Source organism: Mya arenaria, chromosome 3 (assembly GCF_026914265.1).
Source record: "Mya arenaria isolate MELC-2E11 chromosome 3, ASM2691426v1".
Classification (NCBI taxonomy): domain Eukaryota; kingdom Metazoa; phylum Mollusca; class Bivalvia; order Myida; family Myidae; genus Mya; species Mya arenaria.
In genome coordinates, this window is record NC_069124.1 from 42,703,367 (window position 1) to 42,722,113 (window position 18,747).

Genomic DNA, 18,747 nt, shown 5'->3' on the forward strand with positions numbered 1-18,747 from the left:
GTTGTTGGGGAAACCAGAGGACCCGTAGGAAAACCTCTTGTGCAACTTGGTAACCACAAACCGAACTCACATGTGCCCTGGGCCGGGAATGGAACCATGGTCGCCAATGTGAGAAGTGAGTGCACTGATCACTCAGTGACAACCTTACAAAAAACATGTTTGGAATTCTCTGCTAAAATGTGAAGAGTAATACATGTACTTTGAATGTAGCATGCTAAAATGTTTATGGAATAACGTTTTTTATATTCTTTATCAATAGATGCTAGTGGTCTCATTCAAAACTTTCAGATACCTAAATGTGTTCAATGAGATATATTTTGGGAAAATACCCGACTAGATTTGAATTTGGTTGCATTTTAAGCAGGATGATTTCAAAATCCACATGTTATCTCTCATAATAAATCAAAGTTCAGTCCTTTCTTCAATATTTATTTGTATATCTGACATCTATAACAGGCTAACAACTTCATCAATGAGACACTGCTGAAGGTGTACAGCCTGCTGGCAGGTCAGCTCGTGCTCACGTGCAGTGGGATGACAGTCAACACGTGCGAGGGGCTGGACTGGAAACGTGCGCTTGCCCTCCATCTTTGGTATGTGGGCCAAAATGAGAGTTTAATTTTTGTGATTTTTCTGAAAACAACTAAATCGTGAATTTTGAAACATAGCAATGTATTGAAAGGTAAAATCCATAGTTCTTGTTACAATGTTAGAAGAACTCAATTGTTACAGTATCATCACCAGACGTCAGGAAACTCTTCAACTTATACCAGACCAAAAAAAATAGTTTTTGTACTTTGTCTATAGCAAATTTGGAAATATTTGTTCTCACATAAATTTTACCTCACTGTACTGGAGGGTCAGACAGGTTTCACTAACTGTACTAGTACTTTTTCCCAAATTGAAACATGCTCACCCTTGGCCAGGTGTATGTATGTGTTGCAGTTTCTACTGCTTATGCATGAATAATTTATCTAGGGATGGGTTGTTTTTCTTGTCATGTCGATCGAAAGTAGTTGAATCACCCACAACCCAAGTTATTAAGATTACCCTGGTATGTGACTGTTTTGTACCATGCCATTCAGTGGGTGGTTAAAGTGAATAACCTTGTTATATATCCTTACAGTAGTTAAGGTTTGGTTGCCCCCATTCTATGCTCTCAAATATGGTGCAATCATAATATTTTTCATTCATCTCAGGTATTGCTGTCAGGCTGATGCCCCAATCCAGGAGGCCGTGGAGATTTATGACCGCTCATTCACCGGCACAGGTGATTACTCGTCATACTGCTGTGCCCCCCTGCCCCCCTACCTTGAACAGGAGGGGCTGGAGCTGGACAGGGAGGGGCCCATCTGGGACACGTGTTACCACCTGTTGTCCCTGTACTGTAGGCGGAGTCACCCGCTGGAGAACCTCCTGAACCCTGTCACCTCCACACCCAGTCAACTGGACTACAGGCTCAGGTGAGATGAGAGTCAGATAATCTGGTAAAAAAAAAAATCAGACCAGAGATTTTCCTGAATCAGAAAACCCACCCTGACTAAATTACTTTCTAAGGACCCACATTTTTAGCTAGTCTGATTTTTTTAGTTTTGTGCTTGGGTCACTTTATACATGCAAACTATCAAAGCTATCACTTTTAAACTTTGGAATACCTGTTCACTATCTGATAGTACAATATGAAATAAATAAACAGTGAAAGGATCAGGCGAGCGTTCATTACCCGCAGGTGGTGCTCTTGTTTTAACTTGCTGTTCATCCCTCTGCCCCCAGTATAAATATCTGTATGTTAACAATGACCCACTTGTGGGTATTTATGGACATGCTTTCCCTTATAATTATTCAAATCATTACATCATGAGACCTGAGTAGTTTGAATGTTTATAGTAATGCAGGGCTTAAAATTTTGTTTTTTTGGTAACGGGCCCTGACCATTTATTTGGGGAAACAAATAGTGGTTGAATCCCGTTTAAAGTACTACACTTCTCAGCTGTAAATTAAAAGGTAAAAATACATGATCTCAAAAAATATCTCAAAAGAAAGGACACTTTTAAATGGCTCCTGTTATATAAAGTAAAATACCTGGTTTTATGTTTATGACTGTTCTGATTAATGCTAACTATTTTTGCAGCTGGCACCTTGGTCAAGTAATGGAGAGCCTTTCCTTCCGTCATCTGTCATCCTACCAACGGGCCAGTCTCCATATGAACTTTGCCTCCCATCTTGAATCATTGGGGCTGTGGGAGTGGGCGGTCTTTGTGGCCTTACACATCGACAATTCTGTCAGGTGAGGGCATGTATAGACTAACACCAAAATGGCAAATCTAAAACATAGCAATGTATTGGATTTAGCGTTGATTCCTTTCATGATTTAACAAAGCCGTCACAATTTTAAACTAGGAACTGACAAAAAGATAAATTCATTACTTGTTGGTAAACTGACCTATCTGTAATGACAGGTAAATTAGAAATGGTATTGTTGAAATTTAAGTGAGTATTTTCAATTGATGAAGAAGATTCAAAACATGCTCTGAATATTTATTAGGGATGGCAACGAGTAGTAAAATTAATACTCGAGTACTCGGACGATCGTTCGATCGAGTACTCGGGTACTCGATTACTCGGAAAATTGAATATGTGTTTGCAAAGACAAGATTGTGTATACATGTATCGTTAATGACGTATATTGTGCGTTGGTCGTATTATTGGTCATTTTCACCTTTAAAGTAAACTTTCATTACGTATTTTAACAAAAAATGATATAAAAAGAAAACAAATGTTGTTAGGCTTTTAATTTGTCTTATTCGTTTCATTTTATACAATTATGCACTGCAGAAATGAACAAGAATTGCAATGAACGAAAATTAAAAGCATACATAAAAATAGTGAACGAAATTCAATACGAAGTTCAGTTGTTCACTTTATAAATTAATTTTTAAATGATAGTTTTTCGTACTGTGTAATTGTTGTTGACCTCATTAATATTCATAATTCTTGATTTAAAATATCAACCAATCAATTGTGATAATCATTGCAAAAATAGTTAAAATACGCCCGTTAAGAAATCAATAAATTTTCGTAACGGTCGATACTTGCTCGTTAGCGTCCATTGTTTGACGAAAGGTCTCTAATTGGTATACAATAGAATTGTGTAGGTGAAAGTACCGCTATCAAAACTTCGCTAATTGACATCAGTGCTAATTTGAAATAGGGGTCCTTTGTTGACAGTTGGCAACTATCACAACAACTCTCAACTAATTGATTGAGGTCAATTTTGTACACAGCGGGGATTAGAGGGACCGTTAATTGTCCTCTTGGCAACTAACCAGATCTGATATTTTGTCTGTAAATCGTGTATTTGGTGATTTTTATAGATTTTTTTATTTTTTTTCTCTCGGACGTTCAATCGAATGCTCGGGTACTCGTTGCCATCCCTAATATTTATGAAATCCTATGCATTTTAGTTATAAGGAATAGGCATATGTTCCAGTTTATAAATATGTGAACAAAGACAGTGTTTACATATTTACTTGTCGAAGTTTTTAGCATGTCTTTTTTCAAAGAAGAAATCTAAGTATTGTCATCTATAGCCCTGGTTTCATCCTCAGCAGCATCATGCAATAGTTTAACCTGGGCTATGACTCAAAAATTGTGAAAGATACATGAATCTTTGGTACACTTGTTTGAAGGGACAATGCACACATATTTAGTAAGGACTATAACTCTGACTTAGATAGAGCTATGCCCTGTTTTTACTGAAGAAACAAAAATACAAACAGACAGGCATTAGCATTGCAAAGCTCTGGTTTAAAAGAATTAATATTTAAGTTTCAATTAATTTACCAAAAAAGTATGTTTATAAATCTGACAGCAGGTTTTCAGTAGTATGCCTATATTCTGCTTTTAGTCGTGAGAATGTTGTACATGGCTTGCTGTGTCGGCACGTGCAACTGGAGGGTGGGGAATCGTACATGGAGAGGGAGGAACTGCTGCGAGGCAAGCTGCATGTACCCACTGAGTGGATACACAGTGCTAAGGTAGGACATATAGTGGGCAGGAGGCCGTTTCAATGAAGGATTTTAATCATGACTTCAGTTATCTTAAATCTGTTTAACAGTTACAGTTTGCAATACATCAAAAACGTGTGTACAGATAAAAATATTTCAGAAATATTTTGGCGTTTTTTTAACTGGGGACTTTGTGGCCAGGTAGCTATTTAATGAAAACCCCATTTATAATGGCTAATATTTTTTAACTGTACACATAAACGTTTTTGTTTTGTTTTGATCATTAATTAAAGTCAAATAAGTTAAACATAATATAACACCACCACTATTAAATACTTCAAAACCATTAAATGTTAATTCTGTTTATAAACAGAAGTATACATGTATAATTTACAGGCCCTGCGTGCGAGTTATGAGAACCGGCCGAGAGAGGAGGCACGTCATTTGTTGAGGGCAGGACAGTGGAACAGAAGCCATCTAGTGCTGCTCAGGCACATTGCTGCCGATGATATCATACATGGTAAGCAAGTATATAGATTTAAGGATTGATTTGCATCTATTTTGCAAGAGTTTGGTCTTGTCAGTCTGTTTACTCTATACCTGAGTAGTTTTGCTTGCCTTTTTTAGATCTTTTCATGTGAGAAGGTATTCAGTGGTCGAAATTAACACAAGCCCCAAGCCCTGCACTGGTAAAATGCCTTCTGGGCTTGCTCACATTCTGAATTTTATAAGGCTGGGCTTGTTCAAAAATTTGATGCCAAACAGTCGTATAAGAATTCGGGCTTTTTCATCCTCAAGTCTAATTTTGATGACTGGGTATTGTCACTCTTGGAAAGCTTCTGACATGGAGTAACGTTTTTGATAATAACGCTTTTTTTTTAAGTTTTGAAAAAAATGAAAATGAAACTCTTAAGTTCTTCTGTTTGTGTACTGTGTACAGTTTATGAACTCAGAGCTACAGGTAACTTTTTATTAGTGTATTTCAAGCCCTTATGTTATAGTGTTAAGGGTAGTGTTAACCTTGGTTACTTTCAATTAAGTGTAATGGTAATTGTTAAATCTACTGGCACATTGAATGCAGTGTACGAAATTCGCAGTAGCTTCCAAATTTCAGCTGGGGCTACCGATTTTCCACAGAAACTAGCCCGACCAGGCTACCATTTTTTCCATGTGTGATTTAAAAAACAACAACATGTCAATTAATCAACATGTAAAGCATCATGTATTTTTATACGCAAAGCCTTATTATTTAAGAATGCGTCCTTTAAGCCGTCTGGAGCGACTAAGTCGCCTTGACAACGGCAAAGTCGGATTCGCTGAAATCTTCGATGATAAAAAGCTAATTGCTCGGCGATTCAGGGTTCAAGCCATTTGCTGAATGCTTGTTTATTTAATCAATGAACATAAACACATGTCAAAATTAATTAAAGCCCGAAGTACCAAGTAATTATCGATCAGTTTCTAACCAGTAGATGTGTCTGTTAGCAGCAGTCAAACTCTATGACATCAATAACTCCGCCCATTATGTAAATGAACGGATAACGTCGGCAGTTTTCAACTACTACGATGGCTATGAAAATCAAAAATGCTAAAATAGCAATATGAACATTGATATTTATTTTGTTTAAATATATTTTATTCATTAGCTAAAATAAAAAGAAAGATATTTAAGTTTTTAATGCGGACAGAAATTTATCATTCTACAAAAGTTAAATGCGCAGGAAACAGGTGCCCGCTTACTTCCTGACAAATTTAATCAAAGTGAAAGGAGAACTATTGGACAAAGTCAACTCGTTGTCAGTGTACGGTGCAGTAAGGTTCTGTTTTACAACTTTGAATTGCTTTGCCATTTATTCTAAAGAACATATATAGGAACATTGGCAATATAAACATCGGAACACTTTGTTGTAACTTCCGAATCTTAAAAGTGAAACTGAAAGTTGAAAAGGGAAAAATGTCATCGCACAATCGCTGGTGGATATCAGATTTGACAAGGATACATTGGATAACAGAACTTAAAGTACATGCATAATTCTTTCCTTTAAATAAATGATATGTTCAGAAAATATTTCTCTCTTTTTATTACCTTTTTGAAAACTTGAGTTACTAACTTTTTGATTACTTTAATACGTTATGACTAAAACTAATAACTGACGCATTGTTCAAATTAGGAAACATTTATTAAAACTGTATGCTTGATTAGATGATCAGAATCATTGCAGAATCCTATTCAAACTTCCAAAAATTATTCAGAACGTGTGATACTTTATAGTGTTTAAGTTTGGGCTAGTGAAATTGGGTTCAGGCTAGTAAAATTTCGTATCTGGTAGCCCGAATGGGCTAGTGGATTCCAATCTGAATTTCGTACACTGTGAATGGAAACGAACAGATGTTTTATATAACATAATTAGCCAATTAAATTGGTATTTACCCCAATTATGACCCTTATCTGTAGTTATGGGAAATGTAGCAATAAGTTTTTTGAAAATATATTACATTTGTACATGTATCACATTATGACTTTCTACAAACACCCCTCTTCAATACAGAGAACCATGATTCCCTGCGCGAGTCTCTGGTGGAGTTATCTGCTCCTGCCCGCTGCGCGAGCATTCTCGACTGGCACACAGGCGGCAAGGTGCTCCTAGACTATATCAACATCTGTGACGGCATAAAACTACTCTCTCAGGTACATGTTGTAAATTTGCTGTACCAAAAATGGCTGTACAACCAATATACATGTTTAATGCAGATGATAATGTTTTAATGTTTATGATCCCCACCAGGGTAACCTTCTCATGGCCTTTCAAAATGGACATCAGGTCTGGTTTCTGCCCAAGAAACAGACTCAAGCTTGATTACATTTCAGCTTTTGTCACAATCGAGGGAAATGAAATTAGTATAAACTAACTAATTCAATTAAAATTAAATGTAATAGTGTTTTTGTCTATTTCTGATGTACATGTCTTTGGAAAAATATGCATGTAGCTCTATTCCTTCGTGTTAAATTGTTACAGGTTTGTTAAGAGATAGATTTATGAATTGTCACACCAGATTGTTTTAATGAATATGTTATTATGTTTATGTATTTAGATTGGAGCAATTAACTTGAATTATTTTTTGATGCTGGTTGTCATTTAACCATTCAATTGACCAATAAGAAGAATAAATTTTGTCAATAAATAATGGCTGATGGTTGTATAATCAAATTGATAACTTTGACCACCTTTGACAAACAACCTCAAACAAGTGACCATGGGGAGGCTAGGCTCCTGTTTAAGTAATTTTATCATTGAACGTTGTGTATACTCAGATTGGAGGTGACCGGCAGCTGTATGAGTTGGACCAGCTTCTACCAGAGGTGCAGGCCCTGTGTACCAAGGTTGGCTCTCTGCCATGTAGAACTTCAAAGGACAGGTATAACATGCTATCATATATACTTTGTAGCCTTCCGATCTGGTTATTGCTAGGTATTTTTTCATGCTGAGGGCCTGCAGATATACACTGTAGAATCTGGTGTATTAATTGCCAGAGATGTTTGCACAATAAGAATGGGTATTTAGTGCAATATGATGTTCACAGCACCATGTTGACAGCACCATGTTGCTAAAAAAAAGTGTTTTAACTGTAAATTGAAATGAATAACAACTATTAGATACACTCGTTTGGTTGTAAATAATTGGTGATTCTAAATTTCCATTTTATAGAAATAATAAATTATCAAAGAAATGTATGGTTTATGTTAGTGTTATAAATGACTAAGTCAGTAGATCAATCCAGGGTACTCTAGATTGCAGTGAAGTTATCAGCAAGTTTACATGTATTTAACACTGCATGACACACAAATAACAAACCAATTACATGGCTATGAGTGCCAAGCAACAAAAAAAGTCCAACTACCCCATTGTTTTCCAGACTATGTCAGTCAGAGATGGCCAAGAAGGCAGCCAACTTCCTACGGCTCATCCTCACACTACAGGCTGAAGCCAGGGGTCAGCCCCACCCCTCTGTCAGGTAATTGCCCCAGATGTTTACAAGTAATTGCTTAAAATAGCTTGTTCAAGTTTTCAGGAAATGGTGTCAAGATGTGGCACTTGCATCACAAATTTTAGTGTCATATTATTTTTCAAAGATATTGACCTGAGTCAAGTACACATGTTTGTTGTCATTGATACCAGAAATATATGTGTAGGTTGATGAAATTCATACTTTTTCGAATATTAATGTAGATAACATTGAACCTCATTTGTTGCAACTTACATAACAACTTACAAACCTTTTCATTAATTATCCGATCCTTTTATGTTAAAATTCATAAAACAATACACGTCAATATTTGTCAAGTTTCTTCACAACTGTAAATGATGTATGTTTAACTACTACTCTGATTCAGAGTCATATTTTGAAGGTTTAAATCTTGGTTATGACTTGTTAAAATATATAAATCTGCTGAACATTTAATTAGCAAAAGGTTCATTTTATTGCGTAGTAGACGTCTTGGTGGTTGTCTAAATAAAGTTATTGAAAATGATGTCTGTTTTTTAGATCAATGGCGCCTTATATCAGCAACCTTCCAATGCCAGAGGACTATGTTCTACATGAGCTTCACAGTCTCACAAGAGCATATATGATGGAACAAGCCGTAGCTTGATGGCTTTATGAACATCATTAATCAAAACATTATTACATCTTTGAAATGTTGTGATGAAATATGGCTATAACTGCTCCAAATGGATAGACCAACATACAATTTGTGTTTCTGTGTTTTCATATACATTGAACTCAATGCATTTTTAATAATCATGTTACTAATGTATGTGTGTTGCAGTGGTGAGCAGGTATTGACAGACAGAAATAGTTTGTACACAAAATTATTAATGAAAGATGTACAACATAACAAATCATTTTTAATGCTCACTTTGTAAATATAATGGTTTGCCAAATTGCTTTGAAATAAAAATGTTTGTGTACATTTAAGTGTACATTTCTGGAAACAAAATAATATTTGTAGTGCACGGATTGACACTAAAAGGTATCTTGGGGTCTGAGACTCCTTACTACTAATTCATAAATCACTTTTAACAAATCTTGTTTTGAAGCTAATTGGCTTGATTACTGATTATTTCCCCTTCTTCGTTGACACTGAAATTTGTTTACACATGCTGGACTTGTTTTTCAAGTGTGTACGGTAGTCCAATGGACTCATGCACAAGAACATTAAGTATCAAACACTGTATACTGTGACCTGAACTTCAGCCTTTGGATCATTTATATGGCAGTTTTGCTTTGTTCATGCATGTAACTTATTGTATAAAAAGCACTTTTATGTGCTTTAAAATGCCTGTCTATTATTTGATTTTCAAAGAAGGATGAAACATTTAACTGTGCTAAGAGTTGCCATGTTTATACATGTAAAATTGTTCATGTACATGTATACTGTAAGCTGTTAACAGACCTATTTGAAAGTCAGTACATGTTATGTATTTAGATGCTTCAGGATATAGTACATGTAAAAATAACATGTTGTCTAAATTGTTTGTTCATTAATCAAAGCACATTAATTGCTTTTCCTGATTTGAATATATTATTTGTTGTATATTTTCCTAAATTGAAATCATGCACCATTACTGTTCCACACTTGTATATGTTGTACAATGTCCATGTGAAAATCGTAATTTTGAAAATATCTTTGTAATTGTCTTACATGTTTTTGAAATGTTTTAAACAGGCATGAATCAATAAAGTGATTGTCTTGAAATGTTTGTTTTTATGCATTTAGCTTGTAGTTACCGGTATTAAAGAAATTAATTTTAAGGGATCAGGGGCCTTTTTTGTAACCATCTTGGTACACATTTTCATATAAGTGAAAAAATGTCTTTTTTCTAAATAAACAATGTGTTTACGCCAATAGTTTGATATTAGCAAGAAAAGGATCCAAATAATAAATGCATTTGACTAAATTTGGTTAAATACAGAAGGCATTTAAAATATAATATTTGTTGTTAACAATTGGAGATTTTTCACTAAGTTGAACAGCTACACAAGATGCTTAAGGAATATGGCCACAGATATAAAAATAAGTTTTGGTCATTATTGGCATTGATGTTAAATTTGAATGCATGGTGACCTCCTCACAAGGTATTATTTAAAAGAGTATTATTTGTTGAGACTTATGGACATAATTTAACAGCAGCATTAAGTCTCTGAGCAACAGGATTTTAATGGAGTGTTAAGGATAATACGGACTGATACCAATTTAACGGACTGTTAAGGTAATGTAGCATTATATTTGCTAGAGGTTCTGAGCCACCGGCCCCTGGTGTGTTAAGTGAATAATGGAAAATCCATTACATATGCTGTTATTGCAGTTATAGTTTTTGCACTTTATTTAACAGAAATTGGATGTGACTTGACCTATTTTGCAATCTTAATAGGATTTTTTTTTTTTTGTATTAGTTTTTAGATATTAATTTTACATATCCTTCCTCAACTTAAAAACCCATTTCAAATGATACCATAAATAATTTGAGGTCACCAGGCATCAAAAAATTAAATAATTCCTTATCAGATACCTTAATCTCTGTGTTTAAATAACATTTGAATGTTATGAAGTGTTACGATTTCTACCGACTTGCTTTATGAGTCAGAAAATTTTGACTATAATGAATAGGTCAGAGGCCGTCTTAATGAGTAACATATTGAGTCATTTCTTTACTTGTCTTTTTCCTGTTTTACGTACCGGTATCTCAATGCTCATATGATATAATTACTATTTAAACAACTTGAAGGACACAATGTCATGAGGGCTGGATTTGGGTATAGCGCTCTGTGACTTCATTTTATCGTCCTCCTATTTCCAACATCAGTACAAATTTTTTACTTAGTCAAATTCTTTGAATTTTTAACAACATGTACTTTAAATACCCTTTATATTTCATCAAATATATTCATAGGACTTTATTATTTGGAACTTTTTCTTTCTTTTTTAATCTCTTTGGTGTAAAAACATCATAATTTTCTTTAAATTAAAGTTAACAACTAGAAGCCATATAGCGGTTGAGCCCGTTGAAAGAGCCTTTGACATAGACATAGTGCCCCTCATGCAATTGCAATACAAAACAACTTGCTGTTGAATGAACATGCAAGGATCATCTGGACCTTTGACCTCTAATCTTGAACTTCGAGTTCAGCCTTTGACCACTAAGTCTTGATCTTTGAGGTGCAGACCTGGTTCTTGTGCGCAACACATGGTGAACCTTCATGGCAAGTTCTTTGAAAATCCTATTATGCATGGTCAAGATACAGCCTGGACATGGATCATTTCGACCTTTGACCTCTCACCTTGACCCTTGTGGTACAGACCTGGGTATTATGAGCGAAAGCCTGCCTTGTGAAGAGGAACCTTCATGGGAATTTTTTTGAAAATTCATTATGCATGGTTGAGATACAGCCTAGACATGGATCATTTCAACCTTTGACCTCTAGCCTTAACTTTGACTAGAGGTACAGACCTGGGTGTTGTGCACAACTGGCCGCCTCATCATGGGGAACCTTTATGGCAAGTTTTTTAAAAATCATATTTACATGGTTAAGATACATCCCTGACAAGGATCATTTCAACTTTTGACCTGAACCTCGACCTTTGAGACATGGTTCATGTGATGTGAGTAACACGCCTCCTCATCGTGGTGAACCTACATGACAAGTTTTTGAAAATCCTTTCATGCATGGTCAAGATACAGCACGGACAAATTCAGTCCAGACAGATGGACACACTTGCACATACACGGAACCAGCAATTGCCATATTGACAAATATATCTTGGTCACAGAGCCTGTCGACAAGAGCGTTTATTTTCCAAAATTTCTTGATAATCCAAATTAAAAGCATGATTTGTTGCATTGCAGCAATTTCAGTTTCATGCTTTATCAGGAATTCTCATTTCATTGTTTATTCTAGATAGTAGGAGCTGAAACATAGACATACTTGTGCATACATACTAAAAAAGTGTGATTTTTATTGTTTATTAAAAAATAGGGTTTTAAGATTTGTAGTTGGATTGCTCACAGAAGACTTGTAGCTACACGGATATTTTTATGCAGTTACCAAAGAATCAAGACACCCCTAATAGAGCAAAATCATATTTGTTTGCAAATCTTGGTCAATCAATTTGACCTTGATTTTTGGGCGATAACTGAAATACATTTTTGACTTTGTACTTCATTAACAAATGAAAGACCCCTACTTGCGATTAATGGTCATAGCCATTGGCAGATTGTCCAGGCAGTACCTAGATATACAGTAATCAGGATGCTATAGACAATTAATTCCAAGATGTCAATCAGATGTAAATTAGAGAATGGTATGACAGATTATGGAAGCTTATAAACAAGCAGATAAATGCTATGGTTTTCATCCTGCATGCCCAAAAACTATCTGCAGGTGTAGTTTGCCATTAACGAGCAGTTATGACTACAGATTTTATTTGTTGTTGCCACCCATTCATAAGTTGACTGTACCGAAATAGAGCACCCATAACAGAAGTAAAAGTATGATTTGTCCTTTTAAGTCCAACAAGGGACTAACTCAATGATAATTAAACCCTGTTATAAGCCCTGCCACACTTCTGAATATTGTCACTAGTATCATGTGTAAAATGTTTCATGCGAATAGCTTCAACAGTAATCACATAATGGCTGATTTTTTTGCACATGACATCAGTGACAATAACTCTACTTTGTCTTAGAAGCTGTGACAAACAAAATTCTGTAAAGGAGCTCAATTAAGCAGAGATGTGATTTATCAGCGGATTGAAAGAATTCAGCGGAACAGTGGTTTTTGATCCCAAGAAACTATCGCTCAAATGCTTTCAGCCCTCCAGCTGCCAAGTCAATAACATGCCTGATTCAGGTCAACAATATTGTCAGAAAATGATCATGATGCCTTGTAATATAAAGACAAACTCCTTTGAGATTCAAAAATATGTTTTCTTTATTCACTTTAAATATTTCTATAAAAATATATATGCAATAAATACATAAAATTGGCAGTGTTCAATGTAGATCTTGCTGAAACTTGGAGTAATGGAGTAATGTCAACAGATAGAAAGAAGCTACAGATTATAATGCGTAGTATTCTTGATTACTAACAAGACATAAACATTGTTAAATTAAAAGCACATGAAAAATGGATTTTAATAGAGGCAAGTTTCCGAGAAAATATCTGGGAAAGAATGAAGTTAAAATGAACATGATAAAATGAAATGTATGAATATCACAGTTTTTATGTTATAAGATAATACATAGAACTTTTGGCCCAACATTCAGAACTTTGTTAAAATTAACAACATTGTTAACACCATGGCTGTAAACTTTCAAATCTTTGACACTCTGATTTTAAATGCATACTTGTGATCTGCAGTATTTTTCACACATTTTGAGACATGTGTTTCAGTTGTGTTTGTTTTATTAAAATGTATGCCTTTATAATTAAATATTTCTCCTCTAAAAGTTAACAATGATGCTGTTAACAATGTTGTCGACTTCAGCAAATTTCTGAACAATCAGCCAATAATGTAAAGGACATTCCACACCTTAACAATATATCTGTTAATGTGAACAATATTAAAATCTGAACATAGTGTTAAACTTCGCGTTATTGCATTTTACATCTTGAAAGACTGAGGATAAGATCTATACAATCATTTACTCAGATTCTTGCATATTTAACCAACATGTTGTTTTTCTAAACAGATATACATCATGTATGTCACAAAACCTCAATTGTCCATTTATCTCTACTCAACACACTTATTTGTCTCATATGTATTTCACCCTCTATGAAGACTTCACAAATCATCAGGAATAATAACAATAATAATAAATACATGTACACATATAGTTTGCTTGTAAAATCAAGCTTTTCACATTCTATCAGACAACATTAATATCTTTCATTCTCTATATTACTTATTTATACATTTATTTGCTACCGTTACACCAAGTATGTTGACTAGAAACTTCTCAGTGAAATATATATGAAAATTTCTTGCGACTTTCTTTTGCAGGATCGATAAAGATACTTATCAGCTCAATGCTTACATTAATCTTGTAGTAGATAAAAGCCCTATACTAAAATGTTAAAGAAACATTCATAATAAATTTAAATATGTTTTGCAATACTGCAAAATATAATTAAAAGGTTAAAACACAACATGCACCAAACAGACATTTAAAACTTAATCACGGAGCATATAGTGTATTTGTCCGTGACCTAAGGTAAAACCATACATTAAACCCTACAATAACCTTGAACAACATGTACTTTGTATATGTACCAATCATATAAATTAAACAAAACTTTTGATCATTCAACAACAATATTCCATGCCTGACCAATAAACTGTATATACTCGGTTTACTAATGTACACATTAAATAATAAACGTTAAAGATTATACAGATAAATTGCCGACTACATCTACTAATTCTAAGCAATTGATATATTGCACTTGGATTTACACATATAGAGAGCATTGCCACTGCAAAAACACTGGTCGAGAAGCAGACAGTAGCTCTGGCAGGACTTGGGGGCTGAAAACTTGTAGTATGGCACAATGGATAGATCCTCTACAACATGGCAGGGCGAATCTGGTGTCTCAGGTTCGTCTCTGAAACATAAATAAAAAAAATCAGTGCAACCATTTCAAAACCAAAGTAAACTGCATTTGAATTAGCATTTCAAGCTGTGCAAAATTATTTTCAAAGCATAGTTCCTTTGGGCTGCGGATGAACCAAAATTCAATGCTATCCATATGGAAAATTTAATTGGCTTTAATGCTTTGGGCTACAAATTTTCTTCAGGTCAGGAAGAAATTTTATTAGCCATTTGCCTTCAGGTTGACAGATGCATTTGGAGCAGACAGCGAAGTTAATTATCTTGTTTACCATTTGCTTAAAGGGGTCAGGGCTTTACTGATTTATTGCTAGTGTACATATAGGAGAATCAATCCCATCATGTAAAGGGTTTTACAATATTTTTTTAATAATAAAACATGTTTAAAAAAAATAATTTGTATATTTGAAAAATCATGTATAAAAAATCTGTTGACAGTAATTCCTGTCTTTAGTGGGCACCTTTTTTGCATCTATTACTGTTATGTTCAACCTTGACATTAAAAGAAGTTCAAAGTACATGGAATATAATATAATTTAGTGCTCAAATGTACCTTATCTCTGAGGACACCTCTTCAATAGTTGGTAAGTCAGGTGAGCCATAAATGCTGGGTCGCTTAATGAGGTTTGGTCTCGGTACTATCCTTGGAGTTGGGAGACACTTTGGATGGGTTGCAGGTTGGGTGTCATACATGTGTAGAAGGTGGGATATTGCACATTGGCACTCAAACAGCTCCTGGTCTGACACCTTTAAACAAACATAGGGTCAGAATCAACATTGTTAAAATTTAAACTGATGTTCCTAAAGGCTATGACAAAATTCAGTAAGAATTTCTGTAACCATTTTATTCTGACATTTTCTAGATTAGAAGCATGAATGTCAAGGATTAGTTTTATTAACCATTGAATAATCAGTTATTCATTTTGCTGTGCACCCATAGGCCTAAACTCATTATTTTGCTTAGGGACAAAGTCCAAAATTTCATCAGCAGGATGTATTGTTTTCGATTAATGTGTAATTTACACACAGAGCTATGCTAGGAACTACTGATTGTTCAGAGTTTGCTCAAGACCCATGATTATGATAAAGAAATATGTGAGTCCTGAAAGATGTGTTCAAGCAGATTTGAAATTTAAAAGCTCAATGATAAATATCCTCATTCCCTCACCTGACAGACTGTCTGAATGTTGAGAAGAAGAAACTTGTTCATAGAAGAAGACATCCCTATTTCCTTCAAAGACTGTCGAGAGATCGCAAGAGCCAAAGTACTTGCCTGCAAAACAAGTTAATACAGATTAAACAAAGTTATATTTGTACATGTTAATCAGTTGTCTAGTTCACATTTTTAATAGACTTTAGTCATTTGCATACGTCACAATCACCCTATTTTACCTTGACTTTACAGTTTTGCTCTGTATTTATTTATAATAACAAGGGAAAGTTACAGCCCGGACACGACAACCTATCATCTTTGTCCTATATGCAGCACTCCATTGTGAATAAAGACTAAGTGTGACATTGACCTTTGAGGTAGGGACACGGGTCTTGCACGCGACACGTCGTCTTGGTATGTGGAACACATGTGGCAAGTTATTTTAAAATCTGTCCATACAAGGGAAAGTTACAGCCCGGACACGAGTTATTGAGCCGGACACACAGACAGACGAAAGGACGGTGCGATTTTAATATGCCCACCTTCGGGGGCATAAAAAGAGCTGTCATCCATAGATTTGAAAATAAGCATTGAAATCTTACACTGTATTTTGCGCATCTTGTGTAGTTGAGACATATTTCGGATCTTTCGACCATGGATTGGAAGAACTCCTCATTAATCTCAGAATTGGAGACATTGAAGAGTTGCAGAATCTTGTATATTTTCTCCAAGTAAGCCAGGCTGGTTATGGCAGGATACAGGTTCCAATCAAGCTTGTCCAGAATAAGCTTCTCCATTCTTTTGAGATCGGATGCTTTCCAGGAGTGTCTGTGAAGGCCTGCTAAGTCTGAGGCTGATGGATAAAACTGAAAAAAGGCATGATTTTATAGAACATGTAGATGGTTATAATATGTATAAGCAAGTCATTTTGCTGCACATTCCAAGTTGTACGCTCATTGTGTCTCTTTATCCAATTTTATCATTTTAAACATGATTATTTTTAAGAAATCTGTACACAAATCTATGCTTGACATGAGGGACTCAATATTTTGCTCAAGCGCCATCATTTTTTATTTGTTATAATCTAAAAGGTACGTGCAATGAATCAGTTTTAAAAATGAATGCACTAAACATCTTTGTCATTTTATCATGCTGAAGTCACAACTGAAACTGATTTTCGGGGACAGTTTTAATACCTCAGATTCTTCATTCATTTTTGATGACAGGAAGAATGATGCTGCAGCGACACAGGACATGTACTTCTTCCTAATCTGCAAATATTAAAAAAAGTGTTAAGTCCACACAAACTTTTTATAAGTGATGAGATACTTTGATAATTGAATATTAACTTAATAAAAGACTAACATGTAAATAATGGTGTTATTTATATGATATCAATAATCATCAATATAATGATTATCAAGTTTTTTTTCTGATACAATTTAAAACAAGAATGACATCATCTAAATTTAATCATCCTACGGTCCTACCTTTACTTTTGAAATAAATCTGTCCAAATTGTAAACCGCTGCTGCAAGTGTGTCACTGCCAAAGTTGTAAAATCGCTGCATTGATCTCATTGTTGTTACAGCCGAGTCCCTGTCAGACTGTGTGATGCAACCATCTACTGTTGATGATGGCTGATGAAATAAATAAGATATAGAACTGTCTTGAGCCAGGTCTGAGGATTATATGTATTTTACATTATACGCTAGATTCCCAAACAAATTGTTTACTTATACATATGATCCCAACAATAAAAGAGTAAAATGATTTCCCTTGTCAAAACCAGAATCTCCAATTGAAATAATTTACACAAAACAATGATATATCATTATCAACAGAATATACAGTATACTTACAATGTTCAGTGTGTATGCATTATTGTTTTGAGATTCTGTCAAGTTCTGCAAACTCACAAACAGCAGCTCAATCTACAAAGAAAGCACACTTTTTCTGACCTTTATTCACAACAATGGCTACAAATAACCATTGAACCATGGAACAATATAAACATCATTTAGTAAACATTCACCATTTGAACTAATTTTAAGTATAACTTGTAGCAAGAAAAATATTCAAACCATTCACAGGTCACAAATACATTGACACAAAATGATCTATAGACCTAAATGCATGATTATACATCTTGAACTCTCAAATTCCGTAAGTTTGAAACTTTGAGAGTGGCAACGCCCATTATAATTGCTCAGATTTAAAATGGATAAAATGCAACATCTTTGTGTCTCCGAGCTTCCATTTAACTATCAGTGTGTCGATATAAGTTTTGATAGTGTGCATTTCTATTTACTAAAATATTTACCTTTCTCTGAAATCCTGCTGACGCTGAGAAAGATCCCGTTGTTGTTGAAATGTCGGCTTGGACACGAAAATCTGACCTAAATTCTTCAACTTTTGTATTTTCCTTATTTTCCACATTTTCTCCATGCTGCAACTTTTCGATCTCAACCATTATGTAGATAAGTAAATTTACTTCAAAAAAATGTTCAAAAGTTTGAACATTTGAAGGCAGAAGTTGTATGCCCAGAAAAAAAATAACCTTTAAGTTTACGGTTTCTTTGTGTACAGACGACAGCTGTCAAACTGCTGAGTTTCGAATGTTGGCGGTCGGCCAGCGATGTAACGAGTTATCTGATTGGTTTAAACGAAAGCAGTTTCATGCCGAACACCACTGATTGGTCCATTTAACTAATTAGCATATGAACTAAAAATAGGTGAGTTTTGAAGTAAACAAACAAAGATATTGCAAATATGCACATTCACTTATGATTCCCTTCAAGTTTAGACTATCTAACGTGTATATATGAACCTCATATTCTTGGGTATATCGTCTGTTTTAGTAAAATGGCAGTTTTATACGTAAAAAATGAAATTATTTAATCTGACAGATCAC

The 18,747-nt window shown here is 34.7% G+C and overlaps 2 protein-coding genes across 4 annotated transcripts in view; one reads left to right on the plus strand and one right to left on the minus strand.

Moving 5' to 3' along the window:
- The window catches only part of LOC128227277 (nuclear pore complex protein Nup98-Nup96-like), a 38,221-nt gene extending 28,462 nt beyond the window's left edge, over positions 1-9,759 (plus strand). For all 3 annotated transcript variants that reach the window (XM_052937656.1, XM_052937657.1, XM_052937655.1), the window contains exons 30-38: positions 457-593; positions 1,200-1,463; positions 2,132-2,287; positions 3,908-4,037; positions 4,404-4,527; positions 6,557-6,696; positions 7,321-7,424; positions 7,923-8,021; positions 8,553-9,759. In XM_052937656.1, coding sequence (XP_052793616.1) covers positions 457-593; positions 1,200-1,463; positions 2,132-2,287; positions 3,908-4,037; positions 4,404-4,527; positions 6,557-6,696; positions 7,321-7,424; positions 7,923-8,021; positions 8,553-8,658 — 1,260 coding nt within the window. In that variant the 3' untranslated portion in view covers positions 8,659-9,759. The remainder of the gene's footprint in view (positions 1-456; positions 594-1,199; positions 1,464-2,131; positions 2,288-3,907; positions 4,038-4,403; positions 4,528-6,556; positions 6,697-7,320; positions 7,425-7,922; positions 8,022-8,552) is intronic.
- Positions 9,760-12,973: 3,214 nt separating this feature from the next.
- LOC128226839 (cyclin-G1-like) lies at positions 12,974-18,432 on the minus strand. Its single transcript, XM_052936916.1, has 8 exons — positions 18,157-18,432; positions 17,696-17,767; positions 17,324-17,473; positions 17,030-17,104; positions 16,436-16,699; positions 15,849-15,953; positions 15,234-15,427; positions 12,974-14,675 (listed from the first exon to the last, which is right to left on the minus strand). Exons 1-8 carry the CDS (start codon positions 18,304-18,306, stop codon positions 14,495-14,497), a joined length of 1,191 nt encoding a protein of 396 aa, XP_052792876.1. The 5' UTR covers positions 18,307-18,432; the 3' UTR covers positions 12,974-14,494.
- Between the last annotated feature and the right edge of the window lie 315 nt (positions 18,433-18,747).